A 17,797-nucleotide genomic window follows, 5' to 3' on the forward strand; every position below is an offset into this window, starting at 1 on the left:
GCCAGGGGGTGGGTCTGGGGGTGCCAGAGGGGTGGCTGAAGGCTCCTCTCCGGCTGGGCGGGGTGCGAGAGGGAGCAAACAGTGATTAATGTGAGGTGGTGACATCCCGAATTCCTGCTCACCTCGGGGCAGCCAGAGGACTGATCCGTGCTGGCAGTCACTGCTCTGAGGTGCCCCAGTGCCCATCCTGGCCCTGGCCATGGTGGCAGGGATGGGGAAGGGAAGGGTTGAATGGTGACAGGGTGGCATTTTTGGCTTCTTATCCATTCCCAGTGACCAGCTCGTCCCCATGCCACTGATGCCCAGTGACAAGCTGGATCCAGCTCCCCCTGGATGGATCTCCTGGCATCTTCCCAGGGGAGTCCAGCTACCCAGCTTGGCTCCAGCAGCTCTGGCCCCTCCGTGTCCCATTGCTGGGGATGGCACCAGTCGAATGCTGGGGTTGGCATCTCCTCACAAACCGGCCCCAAAGGGCAGCACTGGGCTCCGTGTTCCCCTGGTCCCAGCTTGGTGGTTTTTTATGGTTACATCTGGTGCTGCTGCCACCCAAACCAGCCTGGGCAGGGGGAGGGATTCTGCTCTTCTTCAGGAGCAAATATTACCCCAGGGGCTCGACTGTCACCTGCAGTGGACAGGTTCCACCTTGGCTCTGGCTTTGCTGGGAGCCAGGAACACCCAATTTAAACCCAGCCAAGTGCACAGGGTGAGGCTTGGCTCTTGCTCCGGCAGAGCTTCTCCACTACCGTGACCCCCAAGCCGTGGGGCTGAGTCCCATCCCCTCTCGGGTGGCCCCGCAGCATCCTCTGTTCCCCCGGGACTCCCCCCGGGCTGTGTCAGCGAGGCCGCTCGGTGCTTGGAAGGGGTTAAGGCGAGGGTGTCGGTGTCGGTGCCGGTGCCGGTGCGGTGGGCCCGGTGTTGCTCACGGCAGGTGTGGTGCCGCTTGTGTACCTCATACTTTGGGTTACGCCGAGGTGCTCGGGGTGTATTTTCGCTCTCGCTCCGGCGCGGTTCGGCCGTGACTGTCCCCAGGGCGGCAATCGGGGCAGCACCGGCTGAGCCGGCGACCGCCTTTCGGGAGGGGCGAGTTGGCCGGGCTGGACCCCGCATGTCCCAAAGAGTCACCGCGTCGCTCCCGCTCTCAGTTTCCCCATCTGTGAAACGGGGCTGATGAGTTTGACCTCCTTCAGGCAGCGCCTCTGACCCCCGGGGGACGGGCAATGGGGTTTGTGCCGCTCACACCGCCGGCACGGGGGCTGTTCCGGACCGGGACCGGGTGGGATGTGTGCGGGGTGGGATGTGTGCCGGGGTGGGATTTCAGGGTCTGCGCTTGCAGAATCCCAGCTGGAAGCGGAGCCTGGAAAGACCGAGGCGAGACGTCTGCCCGCGTCCCGTCTGCGTGCTCAGCCATGCGGAGCGAGTGGGGAGGAGGGAGGGAGGGAAGCCGGGAGGAAGGAGCGAATCCGACCGGCGAGAGCAGCGAACCCGTTCCCAATCGCCATCAGGAAAATCGTGTCAGACAGCAGCACTGGAGCGCGGCGGGAGCCTCAGCCCCCCGCTCCTGCCCCCCCGCATCCCCCTCCCTGGCTGCAGCCGCTCCCGCACCGGAGCGAGTCGATAACTCAGTGGGTACCGAGTGCCACCCATGGCTCAGCCCCTCCCATCTGTCTGTCCGAGGAATGGGGTGGGACCCCCTCTGCCACCGTCCCGGCAGCATCCCTGCACCCCCTCCTCAGCCCGGGGCGCTGGGTGGGCTTTAAGGCAGAGGAGATTCGGATTTTCCCTCTTCAGCAGTGCTTAAATTATTTAATTTAAAGGTTTAGGGCCAAGGTGCCCCTGAAGGCACAACCGTGAGGGCAGGAGGGGTTTGTGTGGGGGGGATCACCACGTGTGAGGGTGCTGGTGGGTACCTGTGTGTCCATAGTGGATGGCACCTCCATGCCCACAGCTGATGTGCTGTCCATGCCCAGGCCCTGCCATGGCCATGGATGATTCCATGTTTGTGCTGAATCCATGGTGGATGCCATGCCCCACAGCTGCAGTAGATTCCATGCCCCATGCCCATGGCAGCTTCCATGTCCACATCCAGGGTGGGTGCTGTGCCCCACACCCATGCTCATGCCCATCCTGGATGGGCACAGCAGGTCTCCAGGATGGTGTCACCATTTCCAGGACCGGGCACCCCTTGGCACTGCTGAGCACCGATCACCTTACTGTTCAGGACCGGGCACCCCTTGGCACTGCTGAGCACCAGATCTCACACCTTGAGCCCTGGCCCAGCTGTGACAGAGACCAACCATCTCCACCTCAGTGATTTGTGGCACCATGGGGACCCTGAGGACCTGACCAGAGGTCAGACCTCTGCTGCTTTGCTCGGTGCCACCACTGCCCACGAGCTCTCCTTACACGATCCAGCACCAACATTTCTTTGCAGCATGTTGGAGCCCCTGTGACCCAGAGCACAACCCAGGCCCCAAAGCCCTCTGTGCACATGGCAGCCTGAGGAACAGGCTGGGAATGGCTCCCTGCCACCTCCAGAGCTTCACAAAGCTTTCACCATGCACTTCCCAGCCTCAGGTCTCCGAGCACCCTCATAGTGTGGTGTGGGGATACCGTGGGGGTCCCCACGCTCCTGACATCCCTTCAGCGTCGGGTGTCTGCACCTTCTCCGGCAACCCCGCCTTGTCCTGCCGGGGGGTCCCTGTGCCATGGGGGACACCCCGGGAGGAGGGTGCAGCAAGAAGGTGCGGGGTGATTCAGCGGGACACGCAGCCGGCCCCGTGCCTGGGCGAGCCGGGACAGGCCGGGTCCCGGCAGGGCCCTCCCAGGGGCGGGCAGCCCCCAGGGGGTAGCACCCAGCACCCCGCTGCCACGGGCCTGTGCCCCCTCCCGGGGGTCCAGCAGCCCCCGGCATCCCGGGGGACAGGGTACCCTCAGCCCCTGTGCAGCGCCGGGCACCGGCGGCCGGGATGGGGATGGGGATGCAGGAGGAGCAGGAGGAGGAGGAGGAGGAGAGGAGGAGGAAGGGCAGGAGGGGGGCTGGAAGTGAAACCGAATTGGGAGGGCGGGGCGGGGCGGGCTGGGCCCGTCATGTGAACGGCCGCATGCTCGGGCAGAAGTGGGTCAGCGGCGCGGTGGAGGGGCAGGTGCCAGAGCGCCCGGAGCCCCCGGAGCCCCCCGGTGACGCCGCCACAGGGACCCCCGCAGAGACCGCAGCCCCACGCCCCTCCATGCGCCCCCGGGCGCGCTCCTGACCGCCGCCCGTCACCATGCGAGGTGAGTCCCTGGGGGGAGGGAGACGAAAATAGGGGGGACAGCTCCTGGTCGCAGCGGGGGAAGCGGAAAAAGTTGGCAGCGGTGGGGTACCGGGGGGACCCCACGTCAGTCCCGACGGAGGGGGACACGGGGGGAACCGGCATCGGCCCCGCCGGGGGGCACACGGGAGGGGAACCTCGCAAACCCCACGGGCAGGGTACGCGGCGGGGACCCCATCAGCCCACCGGGGACACAGAGGGACCCGTGTCAGCCCCACTGAGGGGGAACACGCAGGGACCCGCGTCAGCCCCGCCGGGGACACAACGGGACCCGCATAAGCTCCAGCGGGAGGTGACCCGGGGGGACCCACCTCAGCCCTGCCGGGTGGGTTCGGCTCCTCCAGCTCCCCCTTCATTAGGAACAAAATTCTTGTTTATTTTGCTTCGCTTTCCGATGCCGGCTTAGACCCGCTCTTAAGCTTTTCCTCGCACTAAACCCCTTAATCTCCTCTTCAATATGTTGGCTCCAACCAGGGCTGGATTACTGTGGGTTTTGTTGGTTTTTTTTTCTCCCCTTTTTCCCCTCCCTGCCATGGTCTGGGGGTAGTTTGGGGACCGGGGCCACCAGAGGCTTCCGTGGGGACAAACGGGTTTAGCTGTCCTTTAATCCAGGGCAGGGATTTTTTGGGTGCCCGCCTGATTTTATCCCTCGTTAGAGGCGATTCCTACTTTTCACCCCTTGGCTTTTCAAAGCGGGAGGTTTGACGGAGGAGGATGGAGGGAATAAGGCTCCGGCAGGATGATGGTGACGCAGCGGCGGCGGGGACCCAGCTCATCCCATCCCTGTTCCCGATGGAGCTGCTGGGAGCTGGCACCCTGGGGATGGGGCGGGAGGTTGGGGGGGAGGAAGGAGGGCGGATTTTTATCCCCTTTAAAGATCTTTGCCACCATCACCCGCCATGCCCGAGCCCTCCAGCCTCCCGACTCACTTGAAGTCGCACTGTGCACGCCTTTAGGTGTGATTTTTGGGGTGCATATATTCAGGTGTGCTATTAGGGTGCAGGTTTGGTTTGTTTTGAGGGCGAACACCTCTAGGTGTGTTTTTGGCTGTACGTACAGGATCCTCAAAGCATTTTTTCCTCTCTCCCCAGCACAGCTGCAGGTGCTGCGGCTCAGCCCCCCACTGCCCTCTTGTGTAATGGTGGGGCGGGGGCCAGCCCAGCCCCCCGCGTTCCCTTCCCGCCCCCTGACATCCCGGGATTTCACCTTTATTAGGACGGAGGGAAGCACAAGCGCCTGCCTAATTAATAACACCGCCTGGCTCTTCTGTCGCGCTCGCACAGCCAGCCCCGGGCTTAATTAGCAGCTGGGTGAACTTTTTTTTGTTTTAATTTTTTTTCTTCCCCCCCCCCATTACAGACCCTAATTATGGGTCACCACCTCCCCGATTTCCCATCATTTTCCCCATTAGGCTTTTTCCCCACAATGCCCCCCAACACAGGGTCCTCGTCCCTTGCTGACACCCCAAGTGCCACATGGTGACGCCGTATTGATCCCTGCTCCCATTTTCTTCCCCAAAACCAGCTCCACACCACCCCTTTCCCGGGGACAGCAGCAGCTCTACGCTCTGGTCCTTCCTCACTCTGGGGCCGGGCGAGAGGCTTTGCTTGGCCCTATAATCCTATAGGGTTTCCAGCCCTCCTGCTCTCTTGTTTTGCAAGCGGCGTGGCTGGGAGCGTGCGGTGGCTCGGCAGCCTTTCCCACTTGTCCTAGTGACCTAGATATGTCATTGGAAAAATCAGAGAGGGTGGAGGAGGAGCTTCCGTGCCCGTTTAGGCAGCGTGCGCACGCGGGCGAGGGTGGCCGTCACCCGTGGGCCCTGCCACACGACGGCCGAGCCTCAGGATGGGGATGAGGATGGAAATAGGGATGGGATTGCCCGTGCTCTCTGCCTCCCAAAATTAAAGTTGGAGGAGAAAGGTGACCGCTGGCAGCACGGGGTCCCAAGGGATCCAGTTAGGATTTGGGGACCCCCATAACCCTGGGGAGCAGGAGCACCCAAAAGGGGAACATGCATTGATGGGAAGAGGTTGGTCCCTGTCCCCACTTAACCCGGCAGCCCGGTGCTGGCACCATCCCCTGCCCGTGCTGCCCGTCCCTCTCCTTGTCACATTTAACTTTGAACTCTGCAGTGGGAGCTATTTCAAGAGCTGCTGATGTCTACATCGGGGCCGCTTTATCAGACGTGGCCGAGGGAACCGCTCTCACCCCCTTCCTTTAGCCCAGCAGACACCATTCCCTTACGGCTTAAAGATGGGCTCGGTGGGTTTCTCCTACCCCAGCCCAGTCCCTCCCCACCCCAGGTGGGTCTCAGGTCCCTCCCCACCACCACCACCTCTCCTTTGCCACCCTCCTGCCCCTGCCAAAGTGCAAAGGGCTCGTCCCGCACCGGCGTGACCTTGGAGCTCTGCCGCGTGGCACCGTGGAACCGGAGCGGGCAGGGCAGGACGGGGTGGCCACGGGGCAACCTCAACACCTCCTGCCTGCTATGATTTCCAGGCTGGGGACGTGAGCTGGGCCGTGGGACAGGGAAAAATGGCATCGGGCTGTGGCTGTGGGTGGCCCTGGGGCAGCAGGAGAGCTGCTCGGCCCTGTTCTGACCCGAAGTTTCCAGGAAATCTCTGCTAATCAATATAGAAATCAGTTCCCACCTCCAGCATCACAGCCTGACACTGTTTCCTTATTTCTCTTGTTTATTTTCCTTATTTCTCTTCTTTATTTCTTCTTAATAGTTTCTTTATTTTCCTTCTTTCCCTTCTCTTTCTTTCCCTTCTTTTATTTTCCTTGTTTATTTTTCTTCTCTCATTTATTTTTCTTACTTAACTTCCTTTCCTTCTTTTTCTTCTTTCTCTTCTTTTATTTTCCTTCTCCTCCTTATCGACCCGATCTGCACCAGCACCGCTGGCACCTCTGCAGCCCCGTGCTGCACCCCCGGCTGGTTTGGGTGCAGGATTTGGGAAGGGATGGGATTTGCCGGTGGTGATTCCCAAACCACCGGGCTGCAGGGGGACCCTGGAGTGCGGGAGCCTCTTTAAAAAGCAAAACCAACAGCGAGTATAAAAGGGAAAATCTTCCCTTTATTTACACCTTTTTTTTTTATTATTCCCTTTATTTGTTCAAAATACACAGTCCCAAAATAGATGGTGACCAAGTGCTGGGGGCAGCGCCGGGTCCCGGAGTCAGAGGTTGTTGCAAGGAACAAGAAAGCGGAGCTGGGTTTTGGGGCAGGGATGAGGAGCTGGAATATCGCTGCGTGGGTCCCTGTGTGTCCCCTGCATCCTGGAGCCATCCTTCTATCCCTGCTCTGGGTGTGCCGAGGGGGATGCTGAGCCTGCCGAGGGGGTTGTGCCCGCACTCCCGGGTCACTGAGGGACAGGACAGGGGTGGCAGCATCGAGACACCCCCGGGCTGGGGATAGCCACCGGCTGGACCCATCCTGTGGCATCGGCCGTGGCTGCAGGGTGAGGCCTGGACCTCATTTCCCAGCAGGTTTCCTGGGAGTGAGTGGAGGGGCAGGGGTGGACAAGGGGACACGAAGTCACCTCTGAACCCCCCACCCTTTCTCGGTAAAGGGCACCCGGGTCCCAGGGGTGGGTTTGTTCCCCACACAGGGGGAGGGGTGGCCCTGTCCTGACCCCATCCCCAAGGGTGTGCAGGTTTGTGCTGGGGGTCTGTGCCCAGGGCCCCCCCCCCTCAGCCAGGGGCACCCAGCACCCTCCATCTGGCTGGGGTGAGGGGCAGCCCCAAAAAGTTTTCAGCAGCTGCGGGATCAGGGCATGTCCTGACGGGGCTCAGTGGGGTGCTGAGGTTTTTGGGGCGATTCCCTACCCCCAGCAGTGAGAAAATACGTCTGAGGGGAGGGGTGGAGAGAGGAGGAGGAGAGAGGGGACACGCTGTGCTGTAGATGGGGGTGCAAACCTGGATTCTGCGGGGTCTGCCCTGGTTTTGGGATGCCAGGGGGATGCCCGCCCTGGGCGCGGGGCGATGGAGGGGAGGCTGTGCTGGGGCCGAGCCTTGCTCCGGGAGGGCGGCTCCGGTCCTGCCGAAACCACCGGAGCCGCCTCCCGTTTGGGGGATAAACGGTGCTGGACGTGGGGACAGGGATGGAGCCGCCTCCCCCACGGAGAGCTGCGGCTCCGGGTGACAAGCGGCTGTGCCTCGAAGTTTCACCCCAACATGCCCCAAAAGCCCCATGCCCCCAAATGCCCAGCCCTGGCAGGGAGATGTTAGGGCAGCCCCGGGCTGGCGCTGGGGAGGGGTTAAGGACCGCGGGCACGTTACACAAGAGCGCTGGGGCCAGGGGCAGAAAGTGTGTCAGTGGGACACGACGGCTCCAGCCGCGGGCCACCGCTCCCCCCGGGCCAGGGGACACACAAGTGACCGAGCCCATCCACTGGACGGTGACACTTACATAAGGGTCGGACGGTGGCAGCGGGCCGGGAGTTGGGCAAGAAGTATTTACAGTGGGAGGAGAGCAAATACCGGAGCTGGGACATTTTAATTGCCGCCTCGAAGTTATTATTTTATTATTTTAACCCTCTTCTTTTTTTTTTTTTTTTTTCTTTCTTCCCTGCCTCCTATTTCATTCATGCTCCTCCCGGGTGGGCGTGGGGGGATTTGCTGACTGACCCTCACCCCCCCGTCCCCTCCCGGACAGGGACAAGGTGTTGATCTTTGCCTAGATTATCAACTGGCCCAGCGCTGCCGATGCTCTCAGGGTTGCGATGGGAGGAGGAGAAGCCCTGCATTCCAGTGGGGAAACTGAGGCACGGCGGGGGGGTCATGCCTGAGGTTCTGTGGTTTCCCCCCCAGTCACGGTGGGATTTGGGATAGGGGAGCTGTGGCCACCCTACCAGCACCCAGGTCCCTCCTTGTGCTGCTGGGTTTGTCCCTGGGGGTGTCTGGTCTGGGAGGGGGGAAGGCCGGGGGGAACGTGGCAGTGGCACGAGTGGACGCCCAAGGGTGATTCAGCCGGGGTTACACACAGAGCAGCAATTAACCCCGGGCTGTAATTGCCATCGCGCCAGGGTTACGGCTGGCTGGATCCCCACAGCAGTTATCTGGGGCGAACGTCTTAGGAGCGGGGTCAGGTGCTGGCGGTGGGCACGGCCACGTAATTAGCAGGATGCTGATTAGGGCCCCAGGAGACTGTGGGCACGCAGCGATGGGTAGGGGCTTCGCCTTGGTGGCATCCAGAGGGCCATGGTTGGCTCCGGAGGAGCTGGGAGACCCTCTTCCCCTCCCCGACTCCCTGAGCTCAGGGGTCTCAGGGGGGAGATCCCCTCCTCCTGGGGGCACAGGGACAGGATTTTGGTCACCATAAAGAAGCCATCACAGCGATTGGGGGCCAGTAACCGGGGCAATGGGGCGAGTGGAGCGACCCTCAGGACCGCGCTCATCCCGGTTGTTTTTCCGGGTGTGAGGTGCCGGTAATTTCGGGGGGGGGAGGCGGGAGTATCGGCTGCGGGCGGGAGGGCGAGGCCCCGGCGATTCATCACCCCGTGCCGGTAATTACGTTGCATAACGAAGCGACGCTGCTCCCTGCCGGGGGTGGCACCCCCTCCCTGTACCCCCCCACCTCCATCTCTGCCCCGGGTAATGGGAGGGGGAGTCAGGGTGAGGAGGGAGCCTGAGGGACAGCACCCCTCGCTCGGGCAGGATGGGCAGAGATGGTTCAATGGGGGAATTGTTCATCGGGGTGGGGGAATTGGGACGCGGGTGTCCTCCTTCGTTGGGGCTGGGAGCTGGGGGGTGGTGGTGTCTGGTTTAATCGAGGCTGGATGGTGAGATGGGGGTGACAGCATCAGGGTGATCCCTAATGGTGCTCCCTCCCCCTGCCACGGGAGTGGCTGCGATGCCAGTGTGACTGCATCTGGGGGGGCTGGGGCCAGGATTCTCTGCCTGCCCCAGGCCCAAATCCACAGCAGAGACGCAGGCAGAGGCTTTGGAGAGGGCAGGGGGAGATGTGACCCCTGCGGGTAGGGGGGGGACAACACACAGCCCTGAGAGGAGCCAGGTTTGGCAGCCCCAGGAGGGGGGGGTCAAACCCCAAAAGCGTTTGGGGCAGGAGCTGAGGCACGAGGTGATGTAGGGAGGAGGGATCCATCTCCCGGCTTGTGCCCAGCCTTGGAATGAGACCTGGGAGAGAATCTGTTCTGGAGGGGGCGGGGGAATCAGGTGCCATCCCCGAGGGGGACTGATGGCAGCTCTGGGGACCGATGCCATCCCTGGGGCAGCGATGGCAGCCCTGGGGAGGGATTAGTGGCATCGCTAATCGACTGATGGCAGCCCCAGGGGGGAACCGATGGCATCCGGGGGGGAGGGCCTGGTAGCATCCCCGGGGACCCAGCGCGGCCTCCCTCGAAGCAGCGAGGGCCCCGGGGCAGGTCCGGCTGCCGGGGTGCAGGTGGCGATGGCCACCACCGGGGCTGTCACCCGCAGGGGTGGCCCCAGCTGGCAGCAACCCACGAAACGCGTCCCTCGCCCAGAACCTCTCGCTCCCGGAGGAGTGCGAGGCAGAAGGGAATTACTCGCGCTGGGGATTTGCCCAGGCCCAGGAGATTTGAACCCCCCTAATCTGGCCGGGGGGGTTATTTTGGCGCGGCGGCAGCTGCCCAGCACCCTCGGGAAGCTGAGCCTGGCTGGGGGCAGAGGGCTGGAGCGGGGATTAGAGGGTGCAGAGATGCCGGGAGGCACGTACGAGTCCCAGGGGTGCCCCCTGCATCGTTCCCCACCCCCACCCGATCTGGGGCAGCTGGAAAATGAGGAGGACGAAGCCTATTAGCAGCTCAGTGCCAGCGAAGCAGAAGCAGGGAGGGAAGAGGATTTGCGGGGGGAAGGGGACCGGGACCTTGAGCCGACCATGGCTATATCGGGCCTGGGTTCCAAAGGAACTGCTGGGGGGGACATAAGGGGCCCCCAGACCCTGTGCTTGGGCCAGGCCTTCATCAGAAGAGTGTCCATGGCTGCAGAAATTGGGGTGTTCCTGTGCCCTGTCTGGATGCTCTCCCAGCTCGCACACGCTGGCAGAAAGATCAAGGGAATGATTATCCCAAAAGGGGGTCCCGGGGGCCCTGGGACACAAGCACTCTGTGCTCTCCTAGCTCAAAGGGCTTTTCTACCTCTCCTTGGCTGCTGGATGGGGGGAACAGTCAGGAGTCCCTTACAGCCCTTTCGGTATCGTCTGGCTGTGCTGCCAGTGGATCCAGGTTTCGTGCTCAGTTTCCCCAGTAGGGCTGTAGCTGGCCACGCAGGGAGGGCCTCGTCCATAACCACGAGGTTTTCCCCTTTTGTCCCTCCACCCCAGCCCAAATCGAAGTGATCCGTGCAAGATCTGCGGTGACAAGTCCTCGGGCATCCACTACGGCGTTATCACCTGCGAGGGCTGTAAGGTGAGCCCTGGGTGGGTGCCAGCGGGGTGGGTGCCAGCGGGGTGGGTGGCCGCGGGGACTCTCATCCCGCCGGGCTCTTTCCCAACGCTTCCCTGTCCTGCGCAGGGATTTTTTCGGAGGAGCCAGCAGAACAACGCCAGCTACTCCTGCTCCCGGCAGAGGAATTGCCTGATCGACCGCACCAACCGCACCGCTGCCAGCACTGCCGCCTGCAGAAATGCCTGGCGCTGGGCATGTCCGGGATGGTGAGTCCTGCCTCGGCTCCATCCCCCTCCTCCCCGGAGAAAATGAGGCTGTCAGGGGGGGTGAGGGGCCGCCCGGTGCAAGGTTTTTGGGGAAGCAAGAAATGTTTTAGAATTCTCCATGGATAGGATGAGAGAGTTGGGGGTGTTCAGGCTGCGGAAGAGAAGGCTGCAATGGGGAGACCTTAGAGCACCTTTCCAGTGACTGAAGGGGGTCCAGGAAAGCTGGGGGAGGGACTTGGGACAAGGGTCTGGAAGGATGGGATGAGGGGGAACTGTTCTGAGCTGAAAAGAGTGGAAATAGAGGTGAGATCTGAGGAAGAAATTCTTTGGAGTGAGGGTGCTGAGCCCCAGGTTCCCCCAGAAGCTGTGGCTGCCCCATCCCTGGCAGTGTTGAAGGTTGGATGGGGCTGGAGCACCCTGGGCTGGGGAGGTGACCCTGACCATGGCAGGGGGGGCACTGGGGGGGCTTTAAAGTCCCTTCCACCCAAACCAGTTTGGGATTTGATGATAGGAAATGTAAATCGATTCTGGTCTGTTTGACTCAGGGTTGGTCTGGGGTGGGGATGCATCCTATGGGTCCTCTGCCCAGCTTAGTGCTCTGATAAACCCAAACCAGGTATCCCCAGGAGCCAGAAACCCTTTCCAGGGTGGGTGGGGGCATGGCTCTGGTTTGGTTGAGGTGAAGCTGCCCTGACTCTGCTGGCATCTCCTCCCCTGGCAGCCGTGAAGTTTGGCCGCATGTCAAAGAAGCAGCGGGACAGCCTCTATGCTGAGGTGCAGAAGCACCAGCAGAGCCAGGAGCAGAGCAGTGGCACCAAGGATGAGCCCGAGCCCCTGAGCCGTGTCTACACCACCAGTGTCAGCAGCGGGGTCTCAGACCTGGATGACATCTCCACGCTGTCAGACGGGCTCCTCTTCGACTTCCCCCTCACCCCTGATGGCAGCAGCACCTACTACAACCTCGACCTGCTCACCTCAGCACAGCCCTCACCCGACCAGTCCAGCCTGGACGTGGCTGAGGCCACGCTCATCAAACAGGAGTCCCTCTATGAGCTGATGCTGGAGCCAGCCCTGTTTGCTCACGGGGCCCTGGAGGGGGGGCAGCTGCCTGCAGACATCTCTGTCCTGGAGATCGGTAAGCACGGGCCTGGCAGGGTGCTGGGGACACGCAGAGCCCTGGGGATGGTGCTCAGTGACACCTCAGGCACCTTGCAAGACACATCCAGCCCTGGTGCCCCTGGTCACAGTGAGGGACTGATCCAGTCTCGCTCTCAGAACAGCTCCAAGTCCATCCCCTCCTCCAGGCTGAGCATGGAGAGAACTCAGCACAGCTCAGGCCATGCAGTACCTGGAGGGGCTACAGGGGAGCTGGGGAAGGGCTTTTTGTGTGGGCAGGGAGTTATAGGACAATGGGTGATGGCTTTAAACTGACAGAGGGGAGACTTAGATCAGACATTAGGAAAAAAATTCTTCACTTTGTGGGTGCTGAGCCCCAGGTTGCCCCCCAGAAGCTGTGGCTGCCCCATCCCTGGCAGTGTCCCAGGTTGGATGGGGCTTGGAGCACCCTGGGCTTGGTGGGAGGTGTCCCTGACCATGGCAGGGGTGGGCACTGGATGAGCTTTATGGTCCCCTTCCAACCCAACTATTCTTGGGTTCTGTGATGGTTCTGTGATGCTCCCCTCTGCCCCATCTGTCATCAAGATCTCCGTGCCACCACTTGGGAGCCCCTCTGTTCCCCAGCCCCAGGAGCCCCTTGGGAGAGGATGGCATCATGGGGTGGGTACTGGGTGGGTCTGGGGGTCTCCTCAGGGCTCACCCCTTGCTGCCCTTCCCTTGCAGACCGGGTGGCCCAGAACGTGGTGAAGTCCCACCTGGAGACGTGCCAGTACACCACAGAGGAGCTCAAGCGCTTGGCCTGGAGCCTCTACACCCCCGAGGAGGTCCGAGCCTTTCCAGAGCCAGGTGAGCCTCACTGCCACTGTCCCCCTGGCCCACCCAGTGCCACCACTGTCCCCTTGCAGCAGGGAGGAAGGTGAGGAGGAGAATGAGGGAGATCTTGCCAGCTTTAGGTGGGCTGGGGCTGTCCAGGTGCACGGATGTCCAGGGCACTTCTGTCCTTTCCTTGCCCTGTGCAATGGAGAGGGAGGGGACAGCAGAGCCAGGGTGACAATATCCCTAAGGGATGTCCCTCTGTGCTGGCAGAGCTGTGAGGCCTGTGGCAGCAGTGCTCCCTGCAGATCTCCAACGCCATCCAGTACGTGGTGGAGTTTGCCAAGCGCATCGAGGGCTTCATGGAGCTCTGCAGAACGACCAAATCATCCCTCCTGAAAGCTGGTAAGAGCAGGGGGCCCTGCCTGGCCCCCTTGTGTCCCCACCTGTCCCTCTTCCCATCCCTGCCTGTCCCCTTTGCATCCCTCCTGTCCACTCCACATCTCTGCTGTCCCTCTGCATCTCTGCCTGTTCCCCTCAAGTCCCTGCTGCCCATCTTGGTCCCTGCTGTCCCTCCATGTCCTTGCTGTCCCCTCCATGTCTCTGCTGTCCCCATCACATCCCTGCAACATCTTCCTTGCATCCCTGCCATCCCCTTCATGTCCCTGCCTGTCTCCCTCGAGTCCCCACTCCTGTCCCAAGTGACAGCCACAGTGCTGAAGGCAATCCCAGCTCTGCTCTTGGCTAGAGGTTTCCTTGCAGGATCTCCCTCCTGGTTGTCCCTGGTGTTTGGGACCACCAAAACCTGGTGGTACAGAGAGGAGCAGAGGGGTGGCCCCCCCAGGTAGAGGCTTTTCTCCATGGTCACTCACACGTCACCCCAGAAACAGGGGTAGAAACGAGCACAGTGGGGAGTTTTCCCCCAGGAAAAGGGGTTGAAACCCAAAGGGGAGTGGGGAGGGAGAAGAGGAAGTGGTTGGTCTCTTCTCCCAGTGGAGACTGGGAAGAAGATGGGAGGGGCTTGTGCACACCCATGTCCCCACCCATCCCTCCAACTGAGCTGCTGAGGCTGTGTCAGGTAGGGACCTGAATGTGCCAAAGCCCCAAAATGCCAAAAAGCTGCCCGGTTTTGAAACTTTTGGGGCTGGGGAGCTAAGTATCTCACCCCATGCATGGGATGTGTGCCAGGATCCTGGCAGGGTGCTGGACCCCAAAGCCAGAGCTCGCTGTGTCCAACATACTGGAGTTTAACTCATTCTTTCTTTTCTTCCTTCCATTTTTTCTATTTATTTTTGTTTTCACCTCTCCTCTCTCGGTGCTCCTACCATGACCTCGATCAATCTATGCCTGGCTGCAAATGTCTGGATAATACTTGTTTGCAATTGGAAACCTAAAAAAACAAAAAAAACCCCCAACAACTCCCAAACCAACCAACAACCCCAAATCCCAAACTGGATTCATTGGAATAACCATTCTGCTCTTGGTGGATGGACAATCTGGGACTTCAAACTTTGCACTGGGGGCTTCCCCTTTCTTCTCTTTTGGTCCTGGGATGATGGAACCCCCCTGCCCTGCCCCTACCCTTTCCCTTGGCTGCTCTCTCTGCCTACATCAGGTTGCCTGGAGGTTCTCCTGATCCGCATGATCCGCGCCTTCAACCCCCTGAACAGCACCGTGCTCTTGAGGGGAAGTTTGGAGGTGTGCAGATGTTCAAATCACTCGGTAAGGACCCCTTCTCTCTGCCTCCCTCAGGCCTCTCCTGCCCACTTGGACACCCTGTGAGGGGCTGGGGTTGCAGGCACCATTTGGGGGCCAAATCATAGAATCATAGAATTGGCTGGGTTGGAAGGGACCTCAGAGATCATCGAGTCCAACCCTTGAACCACCGTTGCGGTTGCTAGACCATGGCACTGAGTGCCAAATCATCAAATCCTAGAATGGTTTGGGTTGGAAGGCACCTCAAAGCCCCCCCAGTGCCACCCCTGCCATGGGCAGGGACACCTCCCACCAGCCCAAGGTGCTTCAAGCCCCATCCAACCTTCAACACTGCCAGGGATGGGGCAGCACACAGCTTCTGGGGGCAACCTGGGGCTCAGCACCCTCATGGGGAAAATTTCTTCCTAATATCTTACCTAAATCTCCCCTCTTCCATAGAATGTTAGGGGTTGGAAAGGACCTCTAGAGATCATCTAGTCCAAAAGGTGGCTTTCTAGTTTAAAGCCATCACCTCTTGTCCATCCCTCCAGGCCTTTGTCCCAAGTCCCTACGCCAGCTTTCAAGGCACTGGAAGGTGTCTAAGGTCTCCCCATTGCAGCCTTCCTCTTCTCCAGCCTGAACACCCCCAATTCTCTCAGCCTGGCTTCATCCTGGGGGGACAGAAGATGCTGAGCCCTGGGTTTGCTCCCACTCCCCTTGGGCATCAGTTGATTGCAGTACTTGGGACCCACTTCCCACCCCAGCCCAATGCCCAGAGCTGCTGGGGACCCCCCCGTCACCCATCTCATCTCCTGACAGCTTTCCCAAGCCCATAGCATCAGGTGGGGACATGGGAAGTCACATCGCCCCCCCATTTCCCCACTGTCCCCCCAGGTTTGTGACGACCTCATCGGTGCCGTCTTTGAGCTGGGGAGGGCCCTGTGCCGCCTGCAGCTCTCAGATGAGGAGATTGCCCTCTTCACTGCTGCTGTTCTGCTCTCCCCAGGTACAGGGGGGGCTGGGAGGACCCGGGCTGGGGAATCCTTGGGCCAACGCTGGGGATTATCATGGGATCATTTGGGCTGGAAAAGACCTTTCAGATCCTGCAGTCCAACTGCCCCAGCACTGCCAAGGCCACCACTAACTCACTGACTCCTCCAGCTCAGCTCTGCCTCCTCCCTGGTTAAATTATTCCTGGAAAAGGAGGTTTGGGGGAAAAAAACATAAACTTGAAAACGCACAGAATGCATCTACCAAAATTCCTTGTTGGGAAGAGGAGGCAACGTCCCCCATGATGGCTTTGGGGGGCTGCCTGGCCATGCCACTGTCCCCAGAAGTGTCCCAGAGAGCAGGAAGGGTTTAAAGAGCAAGAAGCCCCCCAGGTGCTGGGGGGGGACTGATTCAGCCATCTCCTGCAGATCGCCCATGGCTGACAGAGTCCAAGAAGGTGCAGAAGCTCCAGGACAAGATCTACGTGGCCCTGCAGCACGAGATCCAGAAGAAACACTCCGCTGAGGACAAGCTCTCAAAGGTGGGGATGGGCTGTGCACAGGGCTGAGCCTGCAGCTCTGGCTCCTTAGCCATGCACGGGGTTTTTTTTGGGACCTGTTGGAGGAGGAGGAGGGGGAATGTCTCTTTCCAAGGGCCGTGCATCTCCGTTGTGGTTGAGGTGGAGGCAGTGGTGCTGTGGCAGCCCTGAGCTGCTGAGCCTGGCAGTGTGTTGGGCAGCGAGTTTTCGGGGCTAAAGGAGCTGTTTCAGGAGCTTTGGGCAGGAGGAGGCACCAGGGGGGATCCTTGCACCCTCCCAGGTGTGGTTGTCCTGCAGAACTACGTGGGTTTGGAGGCAAGGTGATGATGCTGCCAAGCTGCTCAAAGGGGGGGGGGGGTCTGTGGGTGTCCCCAGCACCAGGCAGAGCCAGCAGCCCCCAAACCCACCTTCCTGTCCCCAAGGGCAGGGGAAGAGCAGGGGGAGGGATGCTGAGCAGGAAGCCAGCGGTCACCAGCTCCCCCTTTCCCTGCAGATGGTTTCCAAGCTGCCCTTGATGAAGACCATTTGCAACCTCCACCTGGACAAGCTGGAATTTTTCCGTCTCCTTCACCCGGAGACCGCCATGAACTTCCCACCTCTCTACAAGGAGGTTTTCAACTCGGAGCTGCAGTACAGTGACCCCCGGGAGAGCTAAGGCTGGGAGCTGCTGCCTCCCTGCCAGTCCCCCAACCATCTGGAAACGAACCGAACTTCCGAGGTTTGGGGCAGTTTATTTAAATCAAATAATCAAACGCAAGAGAAGCTGGGGGGGCTGGGGAACCTGCCCGGCCCCTTCTCCTCGCTCTGGATTGCAATAGCTCTTGAATGTAAAGCACCTTGAAGGAAAAAAGCAAACGGACTTTGCCATACCGGTGAAATGAATGTGAAACCTCCGCTGGGGAGAGGAGGAGCCCCCGGCAGCCCGCAGGGACCGAGCCCTCCCCGCAGCGCAGGGACCGCACCCCACGCACACGCTGCACGGCCCTGCCCGCCCTCCCGCCTCCACTCGCCAGCTCTCGGGTTTAATTATTATTATTTTTTAATTATTATTCTAATCTTGGGGGTTTCTTGGGGGTGGGGTGGGGTGTGTTTCTTTTTCTTTTTTTTTTTTTTTTTTTTTTCCTTTTTACCCAAACACAAGGGATAAGGAAGGGGATTGCAGACTCGGCTGTGTAGGACTGAGCCAGGCTAGTGGGGGCTTTGGACTCCTGGCTGGAGCCAAGGAGAGGGTGCAGGCAGAGCTTTGGCACTGGTCCTTCTCCCGTGGGGCTCAGGATCTTGGCCAGTTGTGGCAAGGGCCGTGCTTCAGCACAGGATCTCCCCGAGCAGGAGGCTGCCTTGAGGGAAAGGATGCCCCAGCATGATGGGGAGAAGTGTTGAGGATGTCCCCGTGCTCTCTCCATCGTGGTGTTTTCCCAAATGCCTGGCCAGCTCCTCACTCAGCTGGACAACCTTTTTGGAGCTGATTTGGCAGGTCCATCCTCCTCGTGTCACCTTCCTGCACCCCGAGCACTTCTCAGAGGGGCTTTGTCCTTGCAGATGGGGCCAAATCCCAGCTCCCAGCTGCTCCACACTGAAGGCACCTCCAAGGCCAGGTCCCGGTCCCCAGTGGGTGCTGCTCTCTGTAGTTTTCTTACCAAGACCATGAAAATTGCTCCAGGGCTCAGCACCCAGAGTGGTTTTGTGGCCTTCCCTCTG

General features: G+C 60.5%; 1 protein-coding gene across 1 annotated transcript; it reads left to right on the forward strand.

Annotated features, from left to right (window-relative positions):
- Window positions 1-1,217: 1,217 nt before the first annotated feature.
- Window positions 1,218-17,142, forward strand: LOC103532623 (nuclear receptor ROR-beta). Its single transcript, XM_030466651.1, is given in 14 exon segments — window positions 1,218-1,273; window positions 3,114-3,273; window positions 4,403-4,413; window positions 10,618-10,702; window positions 10,808-10,889; window positions 10,892-10,951; window positions 11,669-12,082; window positions 12,787-12,909; window positions 13,150-13,281; window positions 14,492-14,551; window positions 14,554-14,599; window positions 15,468-15,577; window positions 15,990-16,102; window positions 16,593-17,142. Coding segments are annotated over 14 exon segments (1,614 nt in total). The 3' UTR covers window positions 16,755-17,142.
- The last annotated feature ends 655 nt before the right edge of the window (window positions 17,143-17,797 follow it).

Source organism: Calypte anna, chromosome 28 (assembly GCF_003957555.1).
Source record: "Calypte anna isolate BGI_N300 chromosome 28, bCalAnn1_v1.p, whole genome shotgun sequence".
NCBI lineage: Eukaryota > Metazoa > Chordata > Aves > Apodiformes > Trochilidae > Calypte > Calypte anna.